Source organism: Equus przewalskii, unplaced genomic scaffold (assembly GCF_037783145.1).
Source record: "Equus przewalskii isolate Varuska unplaced genomic scaffold, EquPr2 ChrUn-13, whole genome shotgun sequence".
NCBI lineage: Eukaryota > Metazoa > Chordata > Mammalia > Perissodactyla > Equidae > Equus > Equus przewalskii.
This window is the reverse complement of record NW_027228750.1, coordinates 5,184,749-5,209,109: the sequence shown is the minus strand read 5'-3', so window position 1 is coordinate 5,209,109 and position 24,361 is coordinate 5,184,749. Positions and strand designations below refer to the sequence as shown.

Here is a 24,361-nt window from a genome sequence, read left to right as displayed (position 1 = left end):
CGGTCTTTAGAAGTCTAAACGTTTTTATTCATTTACTGTGAATGGAATTATTAGAGGGAGGAGGGATAACCTGTTTAGCTAGAAACCATGCAATGCTTTGAGGCACAAAATTGCATAAAGTTCTGTAGCCGCTTTCTTTTTTGAGAACAACTTCCAATGTCATAAAGAAAACCAAAGACTTCAATAAAGAGTTTTTAAAAAAATAGAAAAAAGAAAATGTGTAAGTCACAATGTTAGTCATAATAGCTATTAATGGCTATACTGTTATTGAGCACTTACTGTGCCAAGCACTTTACTGGTACAATTCACATTCAATCTTCACAGCCACTTTATAAAGTTGGTACTACATTTTTTCCATTTAAAAGATACATACATATACCAGAGTTCATCATCTTTAGCACTACACTATGTATCAATTATCTGTTTAAAAAAGGGGGGGACCCAAAATTACAATTATAGACTGTGTAAGACAATAATGATTCTAGAATGAGGCTAAATTTTAACCAAAGGAAAATTCATATCTTTTTTATAAACTAAAAATTCAACATAAGAATCTAAGAAAAGTACAATAAAATTGAACTAAGAAAAGAATAAAAATAAAAGAGAACTGTGAGAATTAGAACACTTTTAAAGAACAGAATAAATGCCTTCAAAAACTGGATCACTAAAATGACCAATAAAAGAGTCAAATTATGGCCAGGCTAATAAAGCATAAGGAAGTAAACTCAGCTATATAACATTATAAACAAGAGAGAGGTACAATCATAAGTCTTTGTAAAATCTTAATGCTGTTTAATTCTAAGTGAAAACGTTTTTAAAATCTCTACTAAATAGATGATTTTCTAAGAAAATATAAATTATCACAATTGCATAACTGACTCAAGAAGAGGTGGGAAACCCAACCTGATCAATAAGCCTGGAAGAAATTGAGCCTCTTAAAGATCTATCCTTAAAAGGCCTTAAGTCCAGACAGGGAAAAGGGGTGGGAAGGATGGAACAGAAAGTGTTAGTGAAGATAACACACAGAAGTGAACTGATTTTAAGGTTAAATAGTTCTCCTAACAGATAAGGAAGGTGATATATAAGTTAAGAAACAGCATTTGTAAAGACAGAGAAGTTTAAAACAGGGGGTTTCCTACTGTAAGAATGCAAGTAAGAGATAGATTGTGTAGTAAGGAATTTAACCTTGCCCAAAGAGAAGTCTGGCCTTTGCCCTCAGCTACTGGGAGGGCATCTCTAAGCCCTTCAAACGTTCTCCTGATAAAAGTATCTCTGTTTACCTCAGGCCTTGGGCCACATGCAAACAACATGATTTGTAGTAGGGGTTCTGGGTCACATGGTATCACCTCAAACTCAGGGGGGGTTGGAGACAGGTCAGTCATGTGGATTGTGAACCATATCCACATGACAGAGCTCCAATAAAAATTTTGGGCACCAAACCTCAAGTGAGTCTCCTTGGTTTGCAATAGTCCATGCATACTGTCATGCATCATTGCTAGGAGGAGTTCACCATGTCTAGGATTCCACTGAGAGAAGACAACTGGAAGTTCCACATTTGGAACTCTTCTAGACTCTACCCCATGTGTCTTTCCCTTGGATGTTTTTAATCTGTATCCTTTCACTGTAATAAACATAACCGTCAGCAGAACAGCTTTCAGTGAATTCTAGCAAGTTGTCCAAGGCTTTTAGCAAATTACTGAACCTGAGAATAGTCTTAGGAAATCCTGAATTTGCAACTGGTGTCAGAATGAAGGTGATTTTGGGGACCCTGAATTCTGCAGTTGGTGTCAGAAGTGAGGAGGAATTTGTTCCCTAACTTCATAGTTGGCCTCAGAAGTGGGATTCACTAGCATGACCCTGACTCACAGAAAAATGTGGTTTTGGAAGAGGAAGGATAAGAGGACAGGGGAACCTCTGATTCCTGGATGACTACCTAGTCACTCATGGTATAGAACTGCAGCTGCAGTTACTAGAGGTGAATTACCAAAGGAATTTAGAAATGGTAGACCCGAGTGTCTAGGAGTTGACTCATGGATAAAGAAAGAAATGCAAACTGATAAGAAACAAGCTAGTTATGGAACTTACTGCTTATTGTTTACTGTTATCTGCAGTAACTAAAATGAAAATAGACGAGTGTGTTGAGACAGATCCTGACACTGGGCAAAGCTCAGATTTCAGCCACTATGAGCTATGGCCACCAGCCTCAGGGCCACTCCAAAGAGAAAAATTATGCTAAGAAAATAGACAGCACCTCTACCACCTCTGGTCACAAGAAGGTAGTCCAGGTTGAGAAAGAGAAAACCAAGAAACTAATGAAATCAGCAAATACAGTGCAAAGGAAGTGTTTCATTTTGTGGGTCGATGTTGTCTGCTTCCTGAAGAAAAATCTTTACTAAAATATTGAGAGAGCCATTACTCGAAGGCAGTATCATTGGTTTTGAGTGGTTTGAAGAGCAATGTTTGTCTTGATGCAAGACCCACAGCTCACCAGTGAACAACCACAGATGGCTATACATAATCCGGACACACGGCAGGTCATTCCCAAGGGGACAGCTAGCCGGGTGACCTGGATAAAAAGCCCTGTAAAGTTTATGTATCCTGAAACGGGTGACTGTCCTCCTATAAATGCCAAGTGGAACTCCCCAGAAGGAGTGGCTGATATGCTTCTTATGAAGGCCATGCTGGAAGGGCATTTTGAAGATCGGGATATTCATCTATTGAGCATGCCTCTTACTCGAGTCACAGTAAATACTGTGATTAATGGGGACCCTTTTACATGGGCACCCCGTGTAATCTTACTGCTACAAAATCTAGCAAGCATGTGAGAAGGCTTATCAAATTTATTGTCTCAGCTTCCCTTTACAGGCCTTAGAGATGCTAACAAAATTAGAGTGATTCAAGAGAAAACAGGAAAAGACACAGGGAGGAGTCAAGGAAGATGGAAATCTTTAGATGGCTATTAAAAAATGGGATGAATAGGGGCTGGCCCCGTGGCCGAGTGGTTAAGTTCGCACGCTCTGCTGCAGGTGGCCCAGTGTTTCGTTGGTTCGAATCCTGGGCGCGGACATGGCACTGATCATCAAACCACGCTGAGGCGGCGTCCCACATACCACAACTAGAAGGAGCCACAACGAAGAATATACAACTATGTACCAGGGGGCTTTGGGGAGAGAAAGGAAAAAATAAAATCTTTAAAAAAAAAAAAATGGGATGAATAAAGCAGACATTGATGGGGTGGAAACAAAGGTTTTAATGCAGCACTACTGGAAGTTGGGTGGACCAATGGGAGCCACTGCTGGTCCCCAACATTAAAGGGTCCTATATAAGACTGCTGTCTATACCCCAGTTTGAAGAAATTTTAAAAGACAGAAGGCAAAGATGACAATGAGAAACCTGACCTTGAATTGCCTGGGATGATTGTTCATGGATTAATCGAATTGCAGACTGAAGGAGAGGTCAGGGTCTTCTGGCTCAACCCCCAGCTGGAGAATCAAGGCACTATGCACTTATGTGGGTAAAACAGCCAGACGGTGGACAAGAGACATTTCTGGGATTCCTTGACATGGAAGCCCATTATGATTCTAAAACCCGTTGAAGTCCTAATAGGGGCTAAGGTTAGATTGGGAGGACAGGCAATGATTGATAGGATTAGGTGAAAGTTTAGATGAAAACTGGAACGTGTGAACAGACTTTATGTGAAGTGGTTACATCTCCTTTACGTGAATATATTATTGGGATGGGTGTTATATGTCTGACTGGTACTGTAAAACCTAAGGCATGTAAGTTCACCTTAAGTTCAGTCTTGATTAGACATGCTAAATGGGAACCACTAGAACTGTCCAAGCCCACAGAAGTTGTTAATTTGAGACAGCAGAAGCTATCTGGTGGACAAAAAGAGATTACCACTTTAACGACAAATTAGAAGCTGGAGTGGTAGTACCAATGAATTCTCTGTACAATAACCCTGTCAGCAGCCTGTGAAAAAAGTGGACAGCATATCAAGACTAACAGTAGACTATTAAAGCTTGAATAAAGTAGTGGCACCAAAGCATCAGCAGTCCCCGATATGGTTTCAACAGTATAAAAAAATAATAGCAGACTAAGGAGAGTGGTACTCAGTGACCAATCCTGCAAACGTTTTTTTCTCTGCCTCGATCTTGAAAAACAGCCAACAACAGTTTCCTTCACAGGGAAGGATTGAATTTATGTTTACTATGTTGTTGCAGGGTTATTTCAACTCACCAGCTTACTAGCATAATTTGGTTAGAAGGGACTTAGACTTGATACAGGTCCTGAGTGTTATAATACACTATATAGACATTACCAGGATAATACAGAAACTAAAGATGACGGTAGGACTGACTTAAAGGCAATGGTGATACACATGACCAACAGAGGCTGTTAATAAATCCTCAAACTGGTGAAATTCTCAGGAATAACCTAGGCAAGAGCTACCCTTGACATTCCACAAGTGAAAAATAAACTGATTTGCCACCTACCCCTAGAAAAAGAAGCCCAAGATTTGGTTTGGTTGTTTGAATTTTGAAGGACACATATTCCACATCCGGGAATATTACTACCACTAATCAATACAACTACCCACCAGAAGGGTGTACTTAAATGGGGGCCTGAAGAAAGGCAGGCCTTGTCTCAATTTCAATAAGCAGTCTCTCTCACAAGGCTTTTGGGCTTCTATGATCCACACTCAGATTAATTTTGGAAGTGTTGGCAACTCGTACTTACACAGACTGGAGTTTATGGCAAAAGCCTGTGAGTACCAGTCAATATCAACCTTTGGGATTTTGCACCAGAAATTTCTGGATGCCTTGGTAAAACATACACTATTTGAGAGAAAATTACTGGCTTGCTGTTGGGCATTGAGACTGACTCTATGACTGAAGGACATAACCCTGAAACCTGAAATATTCATAATGTCTTGGGTGATGAACACTCTAATAAGGAAGGCAACGCCCACATGAGTTCCATATAAATAAAAATAGTTCATGCAGAAACACGCAACTAGGAAGATGCAAAGAGGTCTTTATCATACCTATGCGCAGGAAGCCTCTTTTCCCCTAACTATGACTTTGGAACCACCAGAGGAGATACTGAATCCTATGAGCACATGGGTGGTGCCCTATGAAAAACCAAGAGAGAGCTACTTGGTTTATGGATGGCAGTTCCAAGGTGCACCAACAGCATCCTGTTTGGAAGGCCACTACTCTAACTGAAGAAGGTAATAACAAATCATACCAATGAGCTGAACGGCATGCTGCTTTCCCCTGTTTGGGTTTTACTCAACTCTACAGTTCGTGTCAGTCTCATGGACTCTTTCCTAACTTCATACAGATAATGAAGACTCTCGTAAGACTCAATAATGTATAGTATACTGAACACTTTAAACTTCGACTATGGGGGACCACTTGAAGGGTCTTTGAAAAAAAGGGGAGGTGGAGAGCAACTATACTTTAGCAAAATAATCCTAGCAGCAACATGGACAGAATGAATTTGACAAGGTAAATCTCAAAGTAGGGAGAGACCAGCTGTAAATGTAGTAACAGGAATAGGTTTTTAAGTCCAATGACATGGGTTCTTTAATAGTTTATCTAGGAAAAATATAAAGTGTGAACTAAAGAAAAAGGAGGAAACATTTACGAGATAATTAGGACTTGGATATAAGTGGTAAAGGAAAATGGTGAAGGAAAGGGAAGGAAAGGGAAGGAGGGGTGACTGAAGCTATTCTTTCATGGGAAAAAGGATGTCACCATCCTTTTCTTTTTGCTTCTCACCATCAATTTAAAAAGCTCTAAGAAATCTAACTGTTCAAAGATCTGACTGCGGCTGTGAGAAAGGTAATCTCTTACTGATATTATTACAAGACAATCAATGGTAATATTTGGCCCTGAAGTGAAGGCATCCACAAGACTAGTCACTTCAAGTAAAATATTAACCAACTTGCATGTAAGATGAAAAAATTTGGAACAAATTAAGGATACAAAAGTGTAAAGTAGCATTTCTAAACAAATGTTCTGTGGAACAGTGAGAGGTGCCTTGCAAAAGAACAAAGAGCATTACTTTTATGTGGTCAAGTTTGAGAGATTCCATATCTACTGTATTCTATACTCTATATACTATATGGGAGAAAATGAGAATATGGGCTAAAATAGATCGGGAGTCCGACTGCCTGTGTTCAAATCCTGGCTCTATCACTTACGATAAGACCTTGTACAGATTACTAAAGCTTTCTGTGAACAGGCTCCCTCACCTTTAAAACAGTCATGATATCAGTACCAACACTTCACGGGCAGTTGGTGTGAATTAAATGAACATGCAGCATTCAGAAAAGTGCCTAGGACATACAGATGCAATAATTGTTAGTAATTAGGACTAATGTATCCTCTCTTTAAGAGGTTTCTAATGAATTCCAATGACTCTAATGAATTAAAAGCTCTAAGATATCCTACAATTAAGAAACGCATCTAAGTGTGGTTAATCTAACTTAACCTACCCTTTTCCGGCAGGACATTCATAAAACCTATTTCCATCAATTTAGCAAAACTGTCATAAGAACAACACTTTAGAAAATGCTGGACTATACGCAGGCAAGACCATCTTTTTAATTGTAATAAACAGATGCCATAGAAACTGGGAAATTTGCTGGAGGATTTTGTTATACACCTGACTAAAAATTTCAGTATCTTTCCAGAAGAGTTCAGATGTAACCAGTGAATACTACTGAATTCTGAGAATAAAATAGGGTTGAAATATAAAGTAACGCATTAAAGAATTAGTAACTAAGCTTACTTAGACGCTCATAGCTAGTTTTTCTGCAAACTGTATATCTAACATGAAATCAGTATATTTATGCTTTGATATTAAAATGGATATCAGTTAGCCATACTCATGGGAATATTACCTTTTTAGATAGCCCATAGCCTAAAGACCACAGCACACTTGAAAAAAAAGCTTATTTGAACCAGATGCATAACAAACAAAGAAATAATACAACTCCATTCTTGTAAACCCGAACCCATGTAATGATACATTTTTAACAAATATTCATAAGACAATTAGGTGTGAATGTGGAAACCATTAAACAATTTATCAAAAACATCTTGCTTTAAGAAATAAAATACACAAAATTGAGAATTAAAATGCTAACAAAATTATGGAATAAATATTTGCTTTAGGAAGAATAATTAAGTTTACAAGAACTTTTTACAATATTTCTTGTTAAGCAATTATGACTTCTGTACCTATGTTCTTTGTGTTCCAATAGCTGACAGTCTCTACATGTCAGTCTATCACATGTTTCACAGAAAAGTTTCAACTGTTCTTGTTTGTGTACAGGGCAGAAAACAGGGCGTTGACCAGATGTTCCAACAGACTCTGTAGCAAAATAAAACATATTTTTAAACTAAATAAAATTTTTGTCTAACTTTCGAAATTCTTATTAACATTGGTATCCAATGCTTATAAAGAATAAGTAGAAACGTTATGGGGCAAAACAGGGAGATTAAGAGTAATCATTAAGACTACTTCTATCTTACCTGAGACATCTTCTTTCTTCCTGATCAAGTGATCTTTAGTGAACTTTACTCTTTGATGCGCTTCAATACATGTCTTACATAGCCACTCTCCACATTCTACACAAAAGCCAACTGCACTTGCATTGTCTTCACAACTAGTACATACCTAAAAAAGGAAATAAATACTAATCTACATTAAATTTACAAAATATAGATCAAAATAAAAAGGTAAAAACTTTCTAACTTGCTCTCAAATTCATTGTACCTAGAATAAAATTTTGTTACCCATTTATCTTCAACGAAATCCTTTTCCCTCCAGATCAAACATTCAGATGGGTAAAAATCTGTCTCAGAACACAAAATCTATAAAAGATTTTAATTTTCAAGTAACGACTTTTTGTTTCATTTAACCAGGTCTGAGGGTGTAGAATAAAGATATCTTTTATTTTCACTTTGAAAGATGGAACTATAGCAGAACTATCACACATTACATAACTATCCAAACATGTTTTTCTTATAGTTTACATTTTGATATCAAGATAGGAATATAAAGAAAAATTGAGAAGCATACCTGTTCTGATTTCTCATCAGAACTGCTAGGAGCTTCAGATGTATCTTTCACAAAATAATTATCCACAAGATCTATCTGTCTGCATTCTTGGCGGCATACTGGGCACCGTATTACACCAACTAAAACACAAAACGTTAACATTAAGAGATATTCTTCAGGAAAAAATAAGGAAATTGTGCATGATGCCCATATGGAAACTCCTCATCCATATGTCACAGACAAGACCAAAGAAAGGAGCACAAAGAGATGAGTGAGATAATCCACTGAGTTATTCTATTCTGGAAAAATGATACCCTATTTAGGACTGGAAAACAAACATTAACAGGTGAAACACTAATAAATGAAACTTAAAGGTACTTCTTTATTACAGTATGTGGTTGGCTCAATAATGGCCCCCCAAAGATATTCAGGTGCTAATCCTTGGAACCTATTAATGTCACTTTATACAGCAAAGGGGACTTCACAGACGTGATTAAATTAAGGCTTTTGAGATGGGAATGCTATCTTGGGTTATTTGGTGGGCCCTAAACGTCACCACAAGGGAGCTTTTAAGAGGGAGGCAGAAGAAGATTAGACTATAGAAGAGGAGAAAGGAATAATGGAAGCAGAGATTGGAGTAATACGCTTTGGAGATAGAGCCACAAGCCAAGAAATACAGGTGGCCACTATAAGCTGAAAAAGACAAGGAAATAGATTCTCTCCTCAGAGCCTCCAGAAGAAACCAGACCTGCTGACACTTTGACTCTAGCCCAGTAAAACTGATTTCAAACTTTAGCCTCCAGAACAGAAAGAGAATATATATATATGTTTTAAACCACCAAGTTTAGGGCAACGTTGTTACAGCAGCAAAAGAAATACATCTATCATCTTATAAATTCTGACTTGGTTCGGAAGTACTTGAATTCATGCTAATGTAGGAAAAAAGATCATCTGTGCCTTAACCTGCTAGTGTTCTAGCATCTATCAGAACAGATAAACCTGCTGAGGTAACATATGGAAGTTAAAGTTAAGAACTAAAAAAATTGCACCACAGCCAATACAACAAACTGATTACTACGTGTCAGCCATAAAATTGAAGATACAGCATAATGACACAATGCTTGCTTTCAAGAAAAAGTTCAAGACCAGTATATAATTTTTAGTTTATACCATGTACAACTACAGGAAGCACGAACCAGGAGTAAACAGAGTCCCCAGGAATTGAGCACACAAACTACAGAACCTTAGATAGTTCTAATGGCAAATGAAAACACAAATAAAACGTCATTCTCAAAGTAGAAATATCAGTCTCCCAGTAAACATATACATAGTTAAACTCAAATTTATAATTATATATTTGAAAACAAAATATTTTTATAATATAAAACACATACAAAGATTTTGTTCAAAGGAAATACATAAAAACAATTTTTCTAATCAAAGGAAGAAACAGTTATGGTGAGAAAGGAGAAAACAATATAAATATTTTCACATTTGAGTTGGCATGAGTTAAAAACCTTTCAAGAAACAGAGTATATAACTACAAAGAAGATAATTATAAGTAATTGCAGGAGCAAAAATATGAGAGCAACTAACTTCTTCCAGTGAATCAGGTTAGGTTTTCACTGAAGAGGTGACACTTAAACATGGTCTTTAAGAATTAACATGCATTAACTAGTGTGCAAGAAAGAGTTTATTTGGCTGGCCTGGGTCCCTCAAACCCTGCATAATCCTAAGGCCTGTCTTTTAATACTGGCCCTTGACTGGTTCCTGGGACATGACCTCTGAACTATTGGAGTACTATACCTAATAAGAGTGTTTTTGTATGCCTGAGGCCTTGGGCCACGCTGTATTCAGTTTGACCTCTGGAGGTGGCTGGAATCCAAATAGGTTGTGTCAGTCCTCCAGATAGGTGGAGGCTGAATCCCTACATGACTAATCCCCCCCAAAAGAACCCCAGACATAGAGGATCAGGTGAGCTTCCTTGGTTGGCAATACTCTTGCACATTCACATACATTGTTACTGGGAGAATTAAGCATCTCCCTGTGTAACTCCCCTGAAAGGAGACACCTGAAAGCTTATAGCAGCTTTCTCCTGGGCGTCACACCATGCACCTTTTTTCTTGGCTAATTTTAATCTGTACCCTTTCACTGTAATAAAACGCAACCTTGAGTATAAGTTTTTCTGAATCCTGTGAGTCCTTCTAGAGAATCACTGAGCCTGAGAGTGGTCTTGGGGACTCACAACTCAACTAGGAAAGGGACAGCATGCAAACCAAGAACAGGAGGTGCAAAGTTCACAAATGAAAGAAAAAAAGAATAGGAATTTATAAAATATAGAAAAATGTCTGTATATACATATAATTATATATGTAAAATACTGAGAAAGTTAAGGAATATTTTTACTAAAGGATACAAAAGATGAAGCGACATTGTGTTCTAAGCAAGAAACATTCAATACTATAGAAGTACCCATTGCACCTGTGTAAATGAATGACTTGATACAAGTCATATCAGGTGTTTTGGTTTTTCTGAACTCAATAAATTGATTCTCAGATTCTTAAAATTTCTACTTCAATCTGGCAACGTGACATCAAAGTTTATGACAACACAAATTTTTATTTTTCTCATTCCAAACCCCATTAAAAGAATATTAAGGAATTTAGAAGATAAGCACAATATCCAAAAAAATTAAAGCAGAGGAAGGGGCAAGGCACACAAATCAGTATACAAGCAATTTCAAGAAATGTACATGCAAAATGATACCAAAACACTGCAGAAGAAATCCAACCCACAGTACATAAAGAGTGGGGCAATACATCTGAGAAAAACTTATTTGCCATAAACATTTTCAGAGAAGCTTGGAATTCAGAATTTAAGGCATGAAAGAAGTCACAAGGAAATAAATTCAAGTCTGTACACGTGTATCAGCAAACCCCACTCCTATGCTGACTACTTAGGTCTAACAGATTACCCAGCACCAAGGTGTCTTACTGCCAAGAGGAAAAAAAAAGAGATTGAAGCTTCTTTAGATATCTTTTTGCTATTTGCTTTTATATTTATCAATAAATTTAAAAATTACATAAATGTTTGGGGCTGGCCCCGTGGCCGAGTGGTTAAGTTCGCATGCTCCGCTGCAAGCGGCCCAGTGTTTCGTTGGTTCGAATCCTGGGCGCAGACATGGCACTGCTCATCAAACCACGCTGAGGCAGCGTCCCACATGCCACAACCAGAAGGACCCACAACGAAGAATATACAACTATGTACTGGGGGGCTTTGGGGAGAAAAAGGAAAAAATAAAATCTTTAAAAAAAAAAATTACATAAATGTTTGCTTTGAAAATGAGAGCCATTTTCCATTTGAGTTTATGAGTAAGTACACCTTGTAATTAGTATGGATCAGATGAGTGTGCTCCTGACTCAATGACTCAGTGCTACTTATGATGAATTTTGATCATTATACAAAACTGAAACTCAAACTTCAAAGCCCAAGCTGCTGACTAGTTTTATACATTTCCCTAGAACTGATTTCAATAATTCAAAGCTCAAGTTCTGAGAGACCCATTTATGTCTGTTAGATTAATGTCTTTTAAATGACAATTTACACTAAAATGTGTAATTTTGGTGGGGGGGATTCTTTTTAAAAGGCCAAAATACACAAGTCAACAAACTAGTTTATCCCCACAGTGCCATGTCACGTGGAATTTAGTTCCATTCAAGATGGATGACTAAGCAAATGTGGAAAGACCACCTGATACCCAACTCAAACACAAAAATAGCTAAATTACAACAAATTAAAGTGTATTTCGAAAAATATATAACTGAGTCTGCAACCAAGAAAACAAAATTTTTAAGTGCCAGAACAAAAGGGAACTCAAAGCCCAAGTGGTGAGGCATGGCTGCAATTGGACCACAGGGGTTATTGGTACCACTGTTGGGAACAGGAAGTAAGACAAAGGTTAAAAGCTGAAACTGAACTCCCTTAATTGAGCTATAGGGAAAGATTTAAGTGCCCTACAACATAAAAATCCTTGCCAGCCCTGAAGTTATCCACAAGAAGTCAGGACACCAAACAAGTTTCATGGATAGATATGTAACCAAGGTTTGCGCTATCTGTACAGTACACCAAAAGGCCAAGTCAAGAAACTACTAAGAAGCTTGTCTAGGAGCTTCTGGATTGGTGAACTCATGGAGATTTTAGGAGAGTGGCATGCTCAGAGAGCATGGAAACTCCGCAACCCTTCCCACATACCTTGCCCTATGCATCTCTTACATCTGGCTGTTCCTGAATTACATCCTTTTATAATAAGATGATAATCTATTCAGTGCTAGATGACTTATGGGAAGTTCATACAGTGATGTAACCTCCAGCCTTGCACTTTCATGTCCTGGCACCAGTTTTCCTGAGACTTCAGAAACACCGAAGGGAAAATTGGGAGTAAATCCATTATGAATGAGAAGGAACCCAAGGAATCCAGTCCATCATAATGATCATCTTCCCCAAGGCTGAAGTCAACATTTCTCTTCTGTTCTTTATCCTAAATTCTTATTTAAAATCTCTTTAATCAACTCAGAACTCCAAAGAAAATGTCCACAAAGCAGAAGTCTTTACCTTTGCCTCATATCTACTTCTCTTCCTGGGATTCCTATTTAGGAGAATTAACATAGTCATTCAACAACAACAAAGGAAAGAAGCTCATCTGGAACCTTACAAACACAAAACCATCTCATTAAAACACTTCCCAACCCAGGGCACAAGCAGGACTCCAGCTAAAGATAAGCTCATAAATAAAACTACAATGCACATGAAGAAACTCAGTACTATTAGAGTGAGTCAACAAACACCACAAACCAAGAAGTAACCACCTAAACCACACAAAATAAAGCAGTTTGAACAAGACTTCAAATATGTGTAAAATGTTCAGAGAGATAAAAGGTCAAAGGAATATACGAAAATGGGTAGATCTGAAAAAGAATCAAAGAGAAATAAAATAGAATCATTGAATAAACTCATAAATACTACGCAAGAGATAACTGAAAAGAAAATTACCAAGGTAGAAGATAGATATGAAGAAATACAGAATTCAGCACAGAGACAGAGACGGAAACTACAAAAGAAGAAAGCTAAAGAACTTAATGAGAAATTCTAGTATGAGTCAAATAGAAGTTCTGGAAGTTCATGAAGAAAATGAGGTAGAGAGTCTATTTAAAGAGATAATGGATGAGAATTTCAGAACAGAAGAAATGAACCCTTGGATTGCAATCCAAGTCCTGAGCAGGATAAATAAAAATACATAAATCCACACCTGAACATAGCAAAGATGGAGCAAAAACTCTTAATAACTACAAGTAATAAAAGACAGAATGACAGCAGATCCCATCAGTAAAAAACAATGCCAAAAAATAATAGGAATAATATCTTCAAAGCTTTATGAAAAAATAAGTCAACCTAGCAATCTATATCCTAACAAAATTATTATTCAAGAGTAAGACGAAATTAAATTTTCAGACACAAAACACTACAACTAATTGCTATAAGAACTAATAAAGCATTAAACCATAAAAAACTGCCAAAATCTGACCATTTATGACCTGCAAATACAGCAATTTTATACAGTTCAATCTAATGTTTACTTTAAGATGGAAAACTATTTAGAAGTGAGATGCAAAAAATAATTAACAAAGGCATCTATAAAACACGATGGTATCTAAATATGCATGAATTAAAAGTAAATATATAAAGATATAAATATTAATTGGGGAGGTAAAAAACCATGAAATTAAAATATCAAACTGCAATAATCTGTTCAACTGTAATTAATCTTCCGCTTTTAAAAAGATCATTCTAAATACAATCTGAAAGGAAAATTCAGAGATAAAATGTCAATTAAAAATAAGGTAAAACCTTGCCTTGACAAAACGTGAGGGCCTCAAAATTCAGCAGCACAAAATTAGAGTCAAGTTGTTAGAAAGTGAAATAACTGTGCAAGCCTTCTTAGCCGGCCGATAAATTTCTAGAAGTTAAGGCTTCCAGTCTTGATAGTTTGGTACCATGCAGAAGCTATATCTAAGTTTACATTGATAGAGGCTTTATTCTAAGATCAGTTAGTATTTATTGAGAAACTTATAGGTATTCGTTCATTTAGTCCTCATAACAGCTCTGTAAAGTGGGTTCAATTACTATCCCCACTTCAAAGGTACAGAAATTGAGGTTGAGAAATATCAAGTAACGTTCTCAAGGTCATATGACAATACAACTGGGGAGGGCAAGATCTGAAACCACTATGTCGGAATCTACACCCCAAACTCTTAAAACCTATGCTTAACTAGCTCTCTAACCAAAAGGCTGGTCCATTAGTAATAAAATAAGAAACTAAACTAAAGCAGTCAATAACAGAAATAGGATAAATTAGAAGCATAATGGATTGACTTAATGAGTGACTGTATAATGATGGAGAAGTAGCAGTTACAGCAAAGAAAGGATTAGAAATCCTAGAAAATTCACAAGTTTTTGGTGTGGGTAATTCATAGATAATTACACAATTATTCAAAATGAGGGAATAGTAATTCTAGCCAAAATGTAATGACTAAGTTTTGTATAGACTGTGTTTAACTAGCATAGTTTTGAAGCTGAGGAGTGTGCAGAGAACCACCAACACATAAGTAGTTCAAATAAGAAGCGGAGTTATCATTAGCGAGGGAGAATGGGACAAAGGACAGTACCCTTCGGCACACCAACAGCACTGTCCCTTATCATCCGCAGAGGACTGGTTCCAGGAACTCCTCAAGATATGAAAACCCACAGATGCTCAAGACCCTTCTATAAAACGGCATAGTACAGTGAATACCACCAGGTTGGTTGAATCCACAGATGTGAAATCCACAGATATGGAGAGCCTACTGTATATATGGGTCAAGTAGAAGAAAATGAGTTCTCAGATTCAAGAGACAGCTGTCAAACATTTTCAACCTCAAATCACAAGAAGTGCATTTTACATCAACAGTCAGTACACAAACACATATGTCTAACTGAAGTAAATGAGAATCAAACAGGAATCAATTACTTTTTCCATTAACCACTATGATTAACTTGTCATCACTGTACCAACTTACTTTCAGAATTACGTACTATCCTTAAATGTCACCTGATTCTTGGTATGACTGAACAATCTTTTTATTCAGCCCTAACTTCTCTTTCCCATATCCTAGAGCAGTAAGTCCAAACCTTCAACCATCAACTCCCCTCTCCTTTCCCTTAGAAAGTAATTATGAAAGAAAAAATACAGATACATTTTCAGGTGGAGAAGGGAGTAGAGGGGAATTTATACCTATGGCCTCTAATTACTTAAGTGGGAGGCCAGATCAAATTACGAGAGCAAGAGTCTTGTGAACTGAGTACTGAAAGTCTGAACTGGATAATCCAGTGAACGGGGCAAAGACTGGAGAGAATAATAAGATTATCAAGTAGTACCTAGAGGCCCGAGTTTGAGTGGAATAACCAACCATTCCTAAGATTAATTACTCCCTCGACCTTGCACCTGTCTCCCATTCATCTCTATTCCTTCCTATTGTGCAAACAATAATAGGTACCTATGAAGCTGTACATATTTGCTAAGAGGGAGGAAGGCAAAAAAACCCAATAATTAGATTCTGAAGCAACATGTCACTGATCTTTTCTACAGAAATTTTACAGCAATGGAGGTAGCAACATAAAGGTTTTAGTATGAGTATGGAGGAGGTGGAGATGTGGAATGTTGAATATGTTGCCCATTCTTACCCAAAAAAGTTGACAATGAAGAAAAGGAAAGAGACAATGATTTGCTGAGAGAGGCAGAATAAAGAAGAATATTGCTTTATACAGGGAAAAATTGGAGATACAATATAAAAAAATAACTGAAATAATTTATAATCAAATTAGCTTAACTTCTTAATAGCATCAAGTAACACGTATTTAAATTATGCTGGTAAGTATCCAGCAAACTTCCACAAGCCAATATTACCACTAAATATAAGACTGGCTGAAGTTGAAGTCACGCTTATATATGGCCAATTATGTGCACAATGATCATGCAAGACCTGAGACTGATTATTAAATATAACAAAATATATTTAGGAAATGCATTAAGCATGGACGTTATCATAAAGCTTTCTCATAGTCTTTAAGCTTCTTAATTCTTAAATATATATCACTGGGGCCACCTGGTGGCATAGCCATTGAGTTCACGCACTCCACTTCAGCAGCTCGGGGTTCACAAGTTCGGATCCTGGGCACAGACCTATGCACCACTCATTGAACCACTGCTGTAGCGGTGTCCACATAGAAAATAGAGGAAGACAGGCTCAGCGACAATCTTCCTCAAGTGAAAACAGGAAGATCAGGGGGCTGGCCCCATGGCCAAGTTGTTGGGTTCACATGCTCCACCTGGGCGGCGTGGGGTTTCGCCAGCTCGGATCCTAGGGACAGACCTAGCACCGTTCATCAAGCCATGCTGAGATGGCAACCACCAGAGAACAACCAGAAGGACCTACAACTAGAATATACAACCATGTACTGGGGGACTTTGGGGGGAAGAAGAAGAAGAAATAAAAAGTATAAAAATTCTGAATTCCCAGTGTCTACCACTTAAGCCTGGCACGTACAGAGTCTCAAAAAGAAAAAAAAAAAAAGAGGAAGATTGGCCAGAGATGTTAGCTTGGGGCCAATCTTCCTTACCAAAATATATATATATAGATATATATATATATATATCTATATATATATATATATATCAGTCTTTAAATTGAAATTCAATCGCTTCTTGGTCTGTTGGCTAAGATGAAGTGTAAATTGAAATTCAAAAACCCTGCATAATCAGAAAATTATGAGTACGTTCATTACCAAATATATCAACCTAATTCTAATACTCAGCATTACCTGAAATAAGGTACCCACGTTTTTTCCATATTAACAGAAATTTGTGTAAAAATGGCATACTTTTTAATTGGTGATATGGGTAAGTTATAGCCTGCTAGATATTTTAAAAAGGCAATTTTAAGCAATAATAAACAGTTCAGCCAACAAGTTAAGAAAGATTTTTATACTTTTTTTTTTTTTTCTTAAAGATTTTATTTTTTCCTTTTTCTCCCCAAAGCCCCCCAGTACATAGTTGTGTATTCTTCGTTGTGGGTTCTTCTAGTTGTGGCATGTGGGACGCTGCCTCAGCATGGTCTGATGAGCAGTGCCATGTCCGCACCCAGGATTCGAACCAACGAAACACTGGGCCGCCTGCAGCGGAGCGCGCGAACTTAACCACTCGGCCACGGGGCCAGCCCCCAAGATTTTTATACTTTTAAAGGAAAAGAAGACAGGAAGAAGGAAAAAGCCATAGGGATAGTAATTGGACCACAAAGCCTAAGTGTTTATTATCTGGTCCTTTACAAAAAAAGTACTGAACATCTAGTTTAAATGAGTGATTTTTCACTAACCCAGGTGGAAACAATGCCATATAACCAGAAACTTTAGGACAGTTGTTGAATTCAAGTACTCAAACCCAAAACTACAAGAATTCTGAGCCTTCTTAGTAGGTATAGTTCACAGGAGGGTTTCAATCTGTGCCCACGTGTGCCTGTAAGAGTAAACTTGCACACAACTAGGTTTTCTTCTTTTTTATGGAGGAAGGAGGTATGGAACTGTAAAGGCCCAGTGGAGCGTGGAGCCATTACCATGAACACCCCAGAGAGTCCACGGCAGCCTGGGTCCACTGCATCTGCTTATTCACTGCTTCCTTTAGGAGGCCATCTGAATTCTGCACTAAGAGGCTCAATCAGTCCCTGCATCATGAAAAAACTACTCCACCCCAGCTGTAATACCCCAGCAGGGAAACAGTGAGGCTCTGCCGCTCTTGGAATAAGGTATTTAATTTGAAAATGCATTCAGTACAGGGCAGCTGAAACATAGTTTACCAAGTCTTCCATGGTCTACTGATTCACCACGGACCAATAACCATACCACTACCCCCAAACATGACCCTGTAATGGGAGTCATACTCATGAACAGACAAAGAACAAGTATATCCCATTTGAGAAGGTTCAGTAGCTTGAGGGAGACCAAGGTGAATGATCAGAACCAGTGGGCTGCATCCTACTGAGGCAGAACTAATGGAAGAAATAAAAGAGAATTTGAGGTAAAAAAAAGAAAAGAAAAAGAAAAGAGTACCGAGAGCTCTCAGAGAAATGCAATTAGAATATACAACAGAAATAAAAGGAAAGAGGCTCTAGTAAAATTAAATAATCATAATTCCAACATTTTGAAAAATAAAAGACCTGAAAAAAAGAAGGGCAACTCCTAAGAAGAAAAATGACAGTTTGGAAGATCAAATTAAGAAACATACCTAAAACAAAAGACAGGTTGGAAGACAAAAAGGATAAACAAATATATACCAGTAAATGGCGGGGGGCGGGGGGGACGACAAAACAAACAAAAAACAAAACAGGAAGAACCATAACAGTATTAGACTAATCTAAATGCAACTCAAAAAGTATCAAATACAACATGGAGAAATTGTATTTAACAATTAAGGATACAATCTACAAATAACCATAAACTTTTATGCAACAAAAAGGACTGCAGGCACAAACAAAAAGCAAAAATACATGAAAATGAACAAACATAATACTAAAACAAAAGTTTAAGGGTTCTCAAACTCACATTTCCTTATCCAAATTCTGAAATCCAGAAAATTCTGATGAAAGTTTGGCTTCAAACCACATTTAGTGAAAAAAAAACCTGACATGAACTGGCATAAAACTATTTATATCTTTAGTTACCCTACTTAGTGTAAATACTGCTGCAGAAATGCTAAGGTATTAGGTTACAAGGGTACGACCAAAGACCCTGTTGAAAGGTTAAGTACCATCTTGCCTTTCTAAAACGTGAACATTTATGCATCCCAAAATGCATTTGACCCCAATTCCCTGAATGGAATTTTTTGACTTAAAAATAATAAAATATTTGCTTTCCTATGTCCATAAAACTTTAATCATATAATTTGGTCATGAGAGAAAAATATTTTAAAGATTTTACTGGCCACATATATGAACATAATCCAATAATCCTTTAAAAAATGAATAAACAGATGACCTCCCCACCTGACAAAAAAAGTGAAATAACTGCTAAAAAAGAAACGATATTCTGGTTCAAACAAAAAATTTTTAAGTGAAATCTTTAAAAATTGCCAAAACAGAAAAGATTTTATAACTTAACATTTTATTTTATAACAAAGTATCACAAAGCAAAACACAAAGGAAAGTATCTGGCCTTTGTGTCTTTTATTATAAAAACTAACGAATGTGAATTTATCTTTTAAAGGTACACAGTTACAGATAAACTACTGAAAGTCAAAGAAAAGAAAATTTTGAAAGAAGTACAAAAAAAGTGACTCATGATGTACGAAGAAACAACAGTAAGATTAACAGTAGACAGGAGAAACAATAGAGGCCAGAATGCAGTGAGATGACATAATTCTAAGTAGTGGAAGAAAACACTTACCAACCTAGAATTCTATATTCATTGAAACTAACTTGCAAAAATAAAAATGAAATAAAGACATCCCGATATAAACATGGATTCAGAGAATTCATTGCAAGTCGACCTGCCTTACAAGAAATACTAAAGAAAAGTTCTTCAGGCTGAAAGGAAGTGACACCAGACAGTAACTCAAATGCATAGAAAGAGCGAGCACAGGGTCGGGTTAATTACACAGGTAAATGTACGACAGCATAAGTCTTTTTTCTTTCTTAAACTGATTTAAAAGAAAATTGCATAAAACAATATTAGGACAAAGGAGGAAAGAGGAAATAGTTATACTGAATTGAGGACATGACATCAAATCATAATCCAAATCTACAGAAATTAAAGAGTGCCAGAAATGGTAAATATATGCAGGAAAATATAAGAGATTCTATATTCTTTTTCCTTTCTTCTCTTAACTTGTGTAAAAATAAGAGTGTATAAACAACAACCATAACAGCATTGCTGGGTTTATAATATACAGATGAAACATAAATAACAAGAAGAGCACAAAGGAGCAGGGAGGGAAAGGAATCATATTGGAGAAGTTGCTGTATTTTACTGAAATCAGATTAGTACTAATCAGAAGTAGCCTGTAATAAACTAAGATACATGCGAGAATCCATAGAGCATAAGAAATTAACTCAAAAATTATACAAAAGAAACGACAAAGGTATTAAAATGGAATGCTAGAGAACAACTATTTAATACAAAAGGTGGCAAAGAAGGAAGAACCAAGGAACAAAAAAAATACACAAGTTACACAGAAAACAAACAGCAAAACCACCAACACAGATCTGATCATATCAATAATGATAGTAAATGAGAATGAATTAAACACTCTAATCAAAAGGGCAGAGATTGTCAGACTAGATGTGAAAAAAACATTAAATATACGCTGCTTACAAGAAACACACTTTATATCAAAGACACAAATAGAAGAAAAGAAAAAAGACGAAAAAAATATGTCATGGATACTAACTGTAAAAGAGCTGGCGTAGCTATACTAACACCAGATAAAATATAGTTAGACCACAAAAAAGTTGCCAGACACAAAATTGAATGCTTCGTAATGATAAAAATGTCAATTTTCAGGAACATATAATTATACCATATGTGCACCTAACACAAGAGTTTCAAAATACATGAAGAAAAAACCGGTAAAAGTGAAAGGAGACAGACAACACAGAGCACAAAGATGAACAAAAGACTGGGGAGAAAACACAGAGGCTTACCACCTGCGTGACAATATCAAGCAGTTTAATAAATTTGTAGTTGGAGTCCCAAGGAGAAGAAATAAAAGATTCAGAAAAATATTTTAAGAAATAATGGCAAACTTTTTCCAACTTTAACAAAAACCATAATCCAGAGATGTAAGAATCACAATAATCCCTGAGGATAATATCTCCAAATAAAACTATGCCAAAGTACATCATAGATCAAATTGGTGAAAACCAGTAATAAACAGTAAATATTACAGTCAGAGGGGAGAAAAAAGAAACATTTCCTAGAAAGGAACAAAGATAACAATGACAGCAGACCTCTCATCAGAAACTATAAAAGCCAGAAGAAGTTAACGAAATGACATCTTAAAGCAGTGAAAGCAAAGAAAAGATACACAAATAAGCAAACCAACCTAGCTGACAAACTATCAGGGGGGAAAAAAAACAGCAGAGTTTGCAGATATAGAATTAGTGCATAAACATAAAATCAATGTTATTGTAACAAATACAGAATGCCATTAACTATGACCAAGGAAAAACAATATAAAAAATAGATTTTTTTTAAAAGAACAGAAATCTAGAAACAAGAACAGCTACATAAAATTTTAAAGTATTAAAATGAAAGACCATGACAAAAATAAAAGAAAAATGAAACTTGTCAGTACATTTTTCAAATAGGGTTAAGAAAAAAAAGAAGGAAATAGATAATACAACTTAAGAGCTATTTATACATTCTTGAAAAAGGAAACATTTTTGGTATGTCTGTAGAATACTGAGAAAATTTAATTTTGTATTTAGTTACCAATTACTCGTAATTGGTAGTCATTTCTAGTAATAGTCTTTACTAAAGATTAGAAATGACAGAACTTAGCTCCTTCCCTAAGAAGTTTAACAAACAAACAAAATGAGTGTGAAAACTGAATTAAATATATAAGATGATAAGGATTCTGGAGTGACATCAGCATAACGGCGGAGAGCGCTTACCCGGGACACTCTCCCCTCCAACATACAACAAAAAGGAGGAACCATATTCCAACAAAAAATATCTTAATAGCATAGGAATCTTCAGAGACCCATGGCAGCCAAACAACGGAGGGCAGAGAGGCTGATGCCCCACTCGGAGGACCTGGAACTGGGTAAGAGAGATCTTCCCTCCCTCCCCTAGAGACTGGGATCGCATCCGCGGGAGGCTCTGTGAGGGAAGGAGTGGGGGAAGGGCCACGCATCCACAGGATCACCCGGGACTCCCAGGGCTGTGCAGCCCAGATGGAAGCCCTCTAACAGGGGAAAGCTTTCCTGTGGGGTGACCTCACCAAGCCAAGACCCCAGGAGAGCAGATAGAGCTGATTGGGAAATCAGGTGTGCACAAGAGAAAGTGCCTCCCCCTCCCCCAACCCGTGCTGTGCACCGCCATCTTGGCTGAAGGCAGAGGGCTCAGAAGATGTGGCTCTTGACCCCCATCTAGTGGCATCGAGCTGTAACTGCAACCAAGCAATAGTACTGCGCAAAAACCGTTCTAGCATCAACTCATAAAAACGCCAGACCAGAGGGAAAATAAGCACCCAGAATTATGCCCTGAGGACTCAGAAATAAGTAAACTAAATGACAATGAATTGCTATCATCAAAAAATTCAATGAGGTAATGGAAAATATACAGAAACAAGTCAAGGAATTCTGGAGTTACTTCATAAAAGAGATTGAAACTATAAAGAATCAATCAGAAATACTAGAGACGAAAAACACAATGGCAGAAATAAAACATAATACGGAATCCCTGAATGCCCATGTGGACCCCATAGAGGAGCAAATCAGCATAATCAAAGACAGATAGGTTGAATGGCTCCAGACAGAGGAAAAGAGAGAATTAAGAATAAAAAGGAATGAAGAAAATCTCCGAGAAATAGCCAACTCAATGAGGAAATGCAATATAAGAATAACTGGTATCCACGAGGGCGACGAAAAGGCAAATGGAGCAGAAAGAAATAATAGCAGAGAACTTCCCAAATCTAAAGAATGAGAGAGAAATGTGTGTGGAGGAAGCTTTCAGGTCTCCTAGATATGCCAATGTAAAAAGACCTACTGCAAGGCATATAGTAGTAAAACTGGCAAAAGTGAATGACAAAGAAAGAATACTCAGGGCAGCAAGGCAGAAGAAAATAACCTGCAAAGGAACCCCTATCGGACTTTCAGCGGATTTCTCTGCAGACACCTTACAAGCTAGGAGAGATGAGAATGGGATATTCAAAACTTTAAAAGATAATCTTCAGCCAAGAATACTCTGTCCAGCAAAAATATCCTTCAGATATGAGGGAGAAATTACATCTTTCCCAGACAAACAAAAGCTAAGGGACTTTGTAGCCACAAGACCCTCCCTCCCCCCCCCCCCCGCCGCCCCAAGAAATCCTCAAGAAGGCCCTCATAACTGAAAAAATAAAAGAGAGAAAGGGGGCACAAAACACAGAGTAAGGAGACAGACAGAATCAGAAAAGGATCGCAAATATACAACTATAGCATTAGGATAAAGGAAAGTAAAACACCAAAGACAATCTTGTCACTTTAACCACAAACTCACAACACAAGTTGGAATAAGAGATGACAATAATAACTGAGGGGGGAAGGAGGAAAGGGACTGAATCAGTTTAGGCGAAGGAAGTAACAGGCCACCAGAAAATGGACTATGTTATACATGAGATTCTGAATACAAACTTCAGGGTAGCCACTAAACTTAAAAACAGAACAGAGACACAAAAAATAAGTAAGGAAATAAGACTGCAGATGTCAATGGGTAGGCCAAAACACACAGGACAAGAAACAAAGGTAATGCAGGAAAACTGGAAAACGAGTGACAGAATGACAGCATTAAGCCCTCATGCATCAATAATCACCCTCGATGTAAACGGATTGAACTCTCCAATAAAAAGACAGAGAGTGGCAAGATGGATTAAAGAACAAGATTCAACAATCTGTTGCCTCCAGGAAACACACCTCAGCTCCAAGGGCAAACACAGGCTCAGAGGAAGGGGTGGAAGACGGTAATCCAAGCTAATGGCAAACAAAGAAAGCAGGTGTTGCAATGCTTATATCAGACAAAGTAGATTTCAAGATAAGGCATTAAAGAGAGACATACAGGGTCAGTATATAATGATCAAAGGGACACTACATCAAGAAGAAATACAGCTTATAAATATCTATGCACCCAACACAGGAGCACCAAAGTTCATAAAGCAACTATTAACAAACCTAAAAGAAGATATCAAAAATAACACAACAATCGGGGCTGGGCCCGTGGCCGAGTGGTTAAGTTTGCATGCTCCGCTGCAGGAGGCCCAGTGTTTTGTTGGTTTGAATCCTGGGTGCGGACACAGCACTGCTCATCAAACCACACTGAGGCAGCGTCCCACATTCCACAACTAGAAGGACCCACAACGAAGAATATACAACTATGTACTGGGGGGCTTTTGGGAGAAAAAGGAAAAAAAATTAAAAATCTTTAAAAAAAAAATAAAATAATA

At 37.2% G+C, this 24,361-nt stretch overlaps 1 protein-coding gene across 3 annotated transcripts in view; it reads right to left on the bottom strand.

The window, feature by feature from the left end:
* The window catches only part of TRIM33 (tripartite motif containing 33), a 116,280-nt gene that overhangs the window by 57,515 nt on the left and 34,404 nt on the right, over window positions 1-24,361 (bottom strand). For all 3 annotated transcript variants that reach the window (XR_011536822.1, XM_070608103.1, XM_070608104.1), the window contains exons 2-4: window positions 8,101-8,219; window positions 7,551-7,695; window positions 7,257-7,389 (exon numbers count right to left, since the gene is read on the bottom strand). Coding sequence is in view for 2 of the 3 variants with exons in the window: in XM_070608103.1 (XP_070464204.1) it covers window positions 7,257-7,389; window positions 7,551-7,695; window positions 8,101-8,219 (397 nt within the window). In the remaining variant the exon portion in view is untranslated. The remainder of the gene's footprint in view (window positions 1-7,256; window positions 7,390-7,550; window positions 7,696-8,100; window positions 8,220-24,361) is intronic.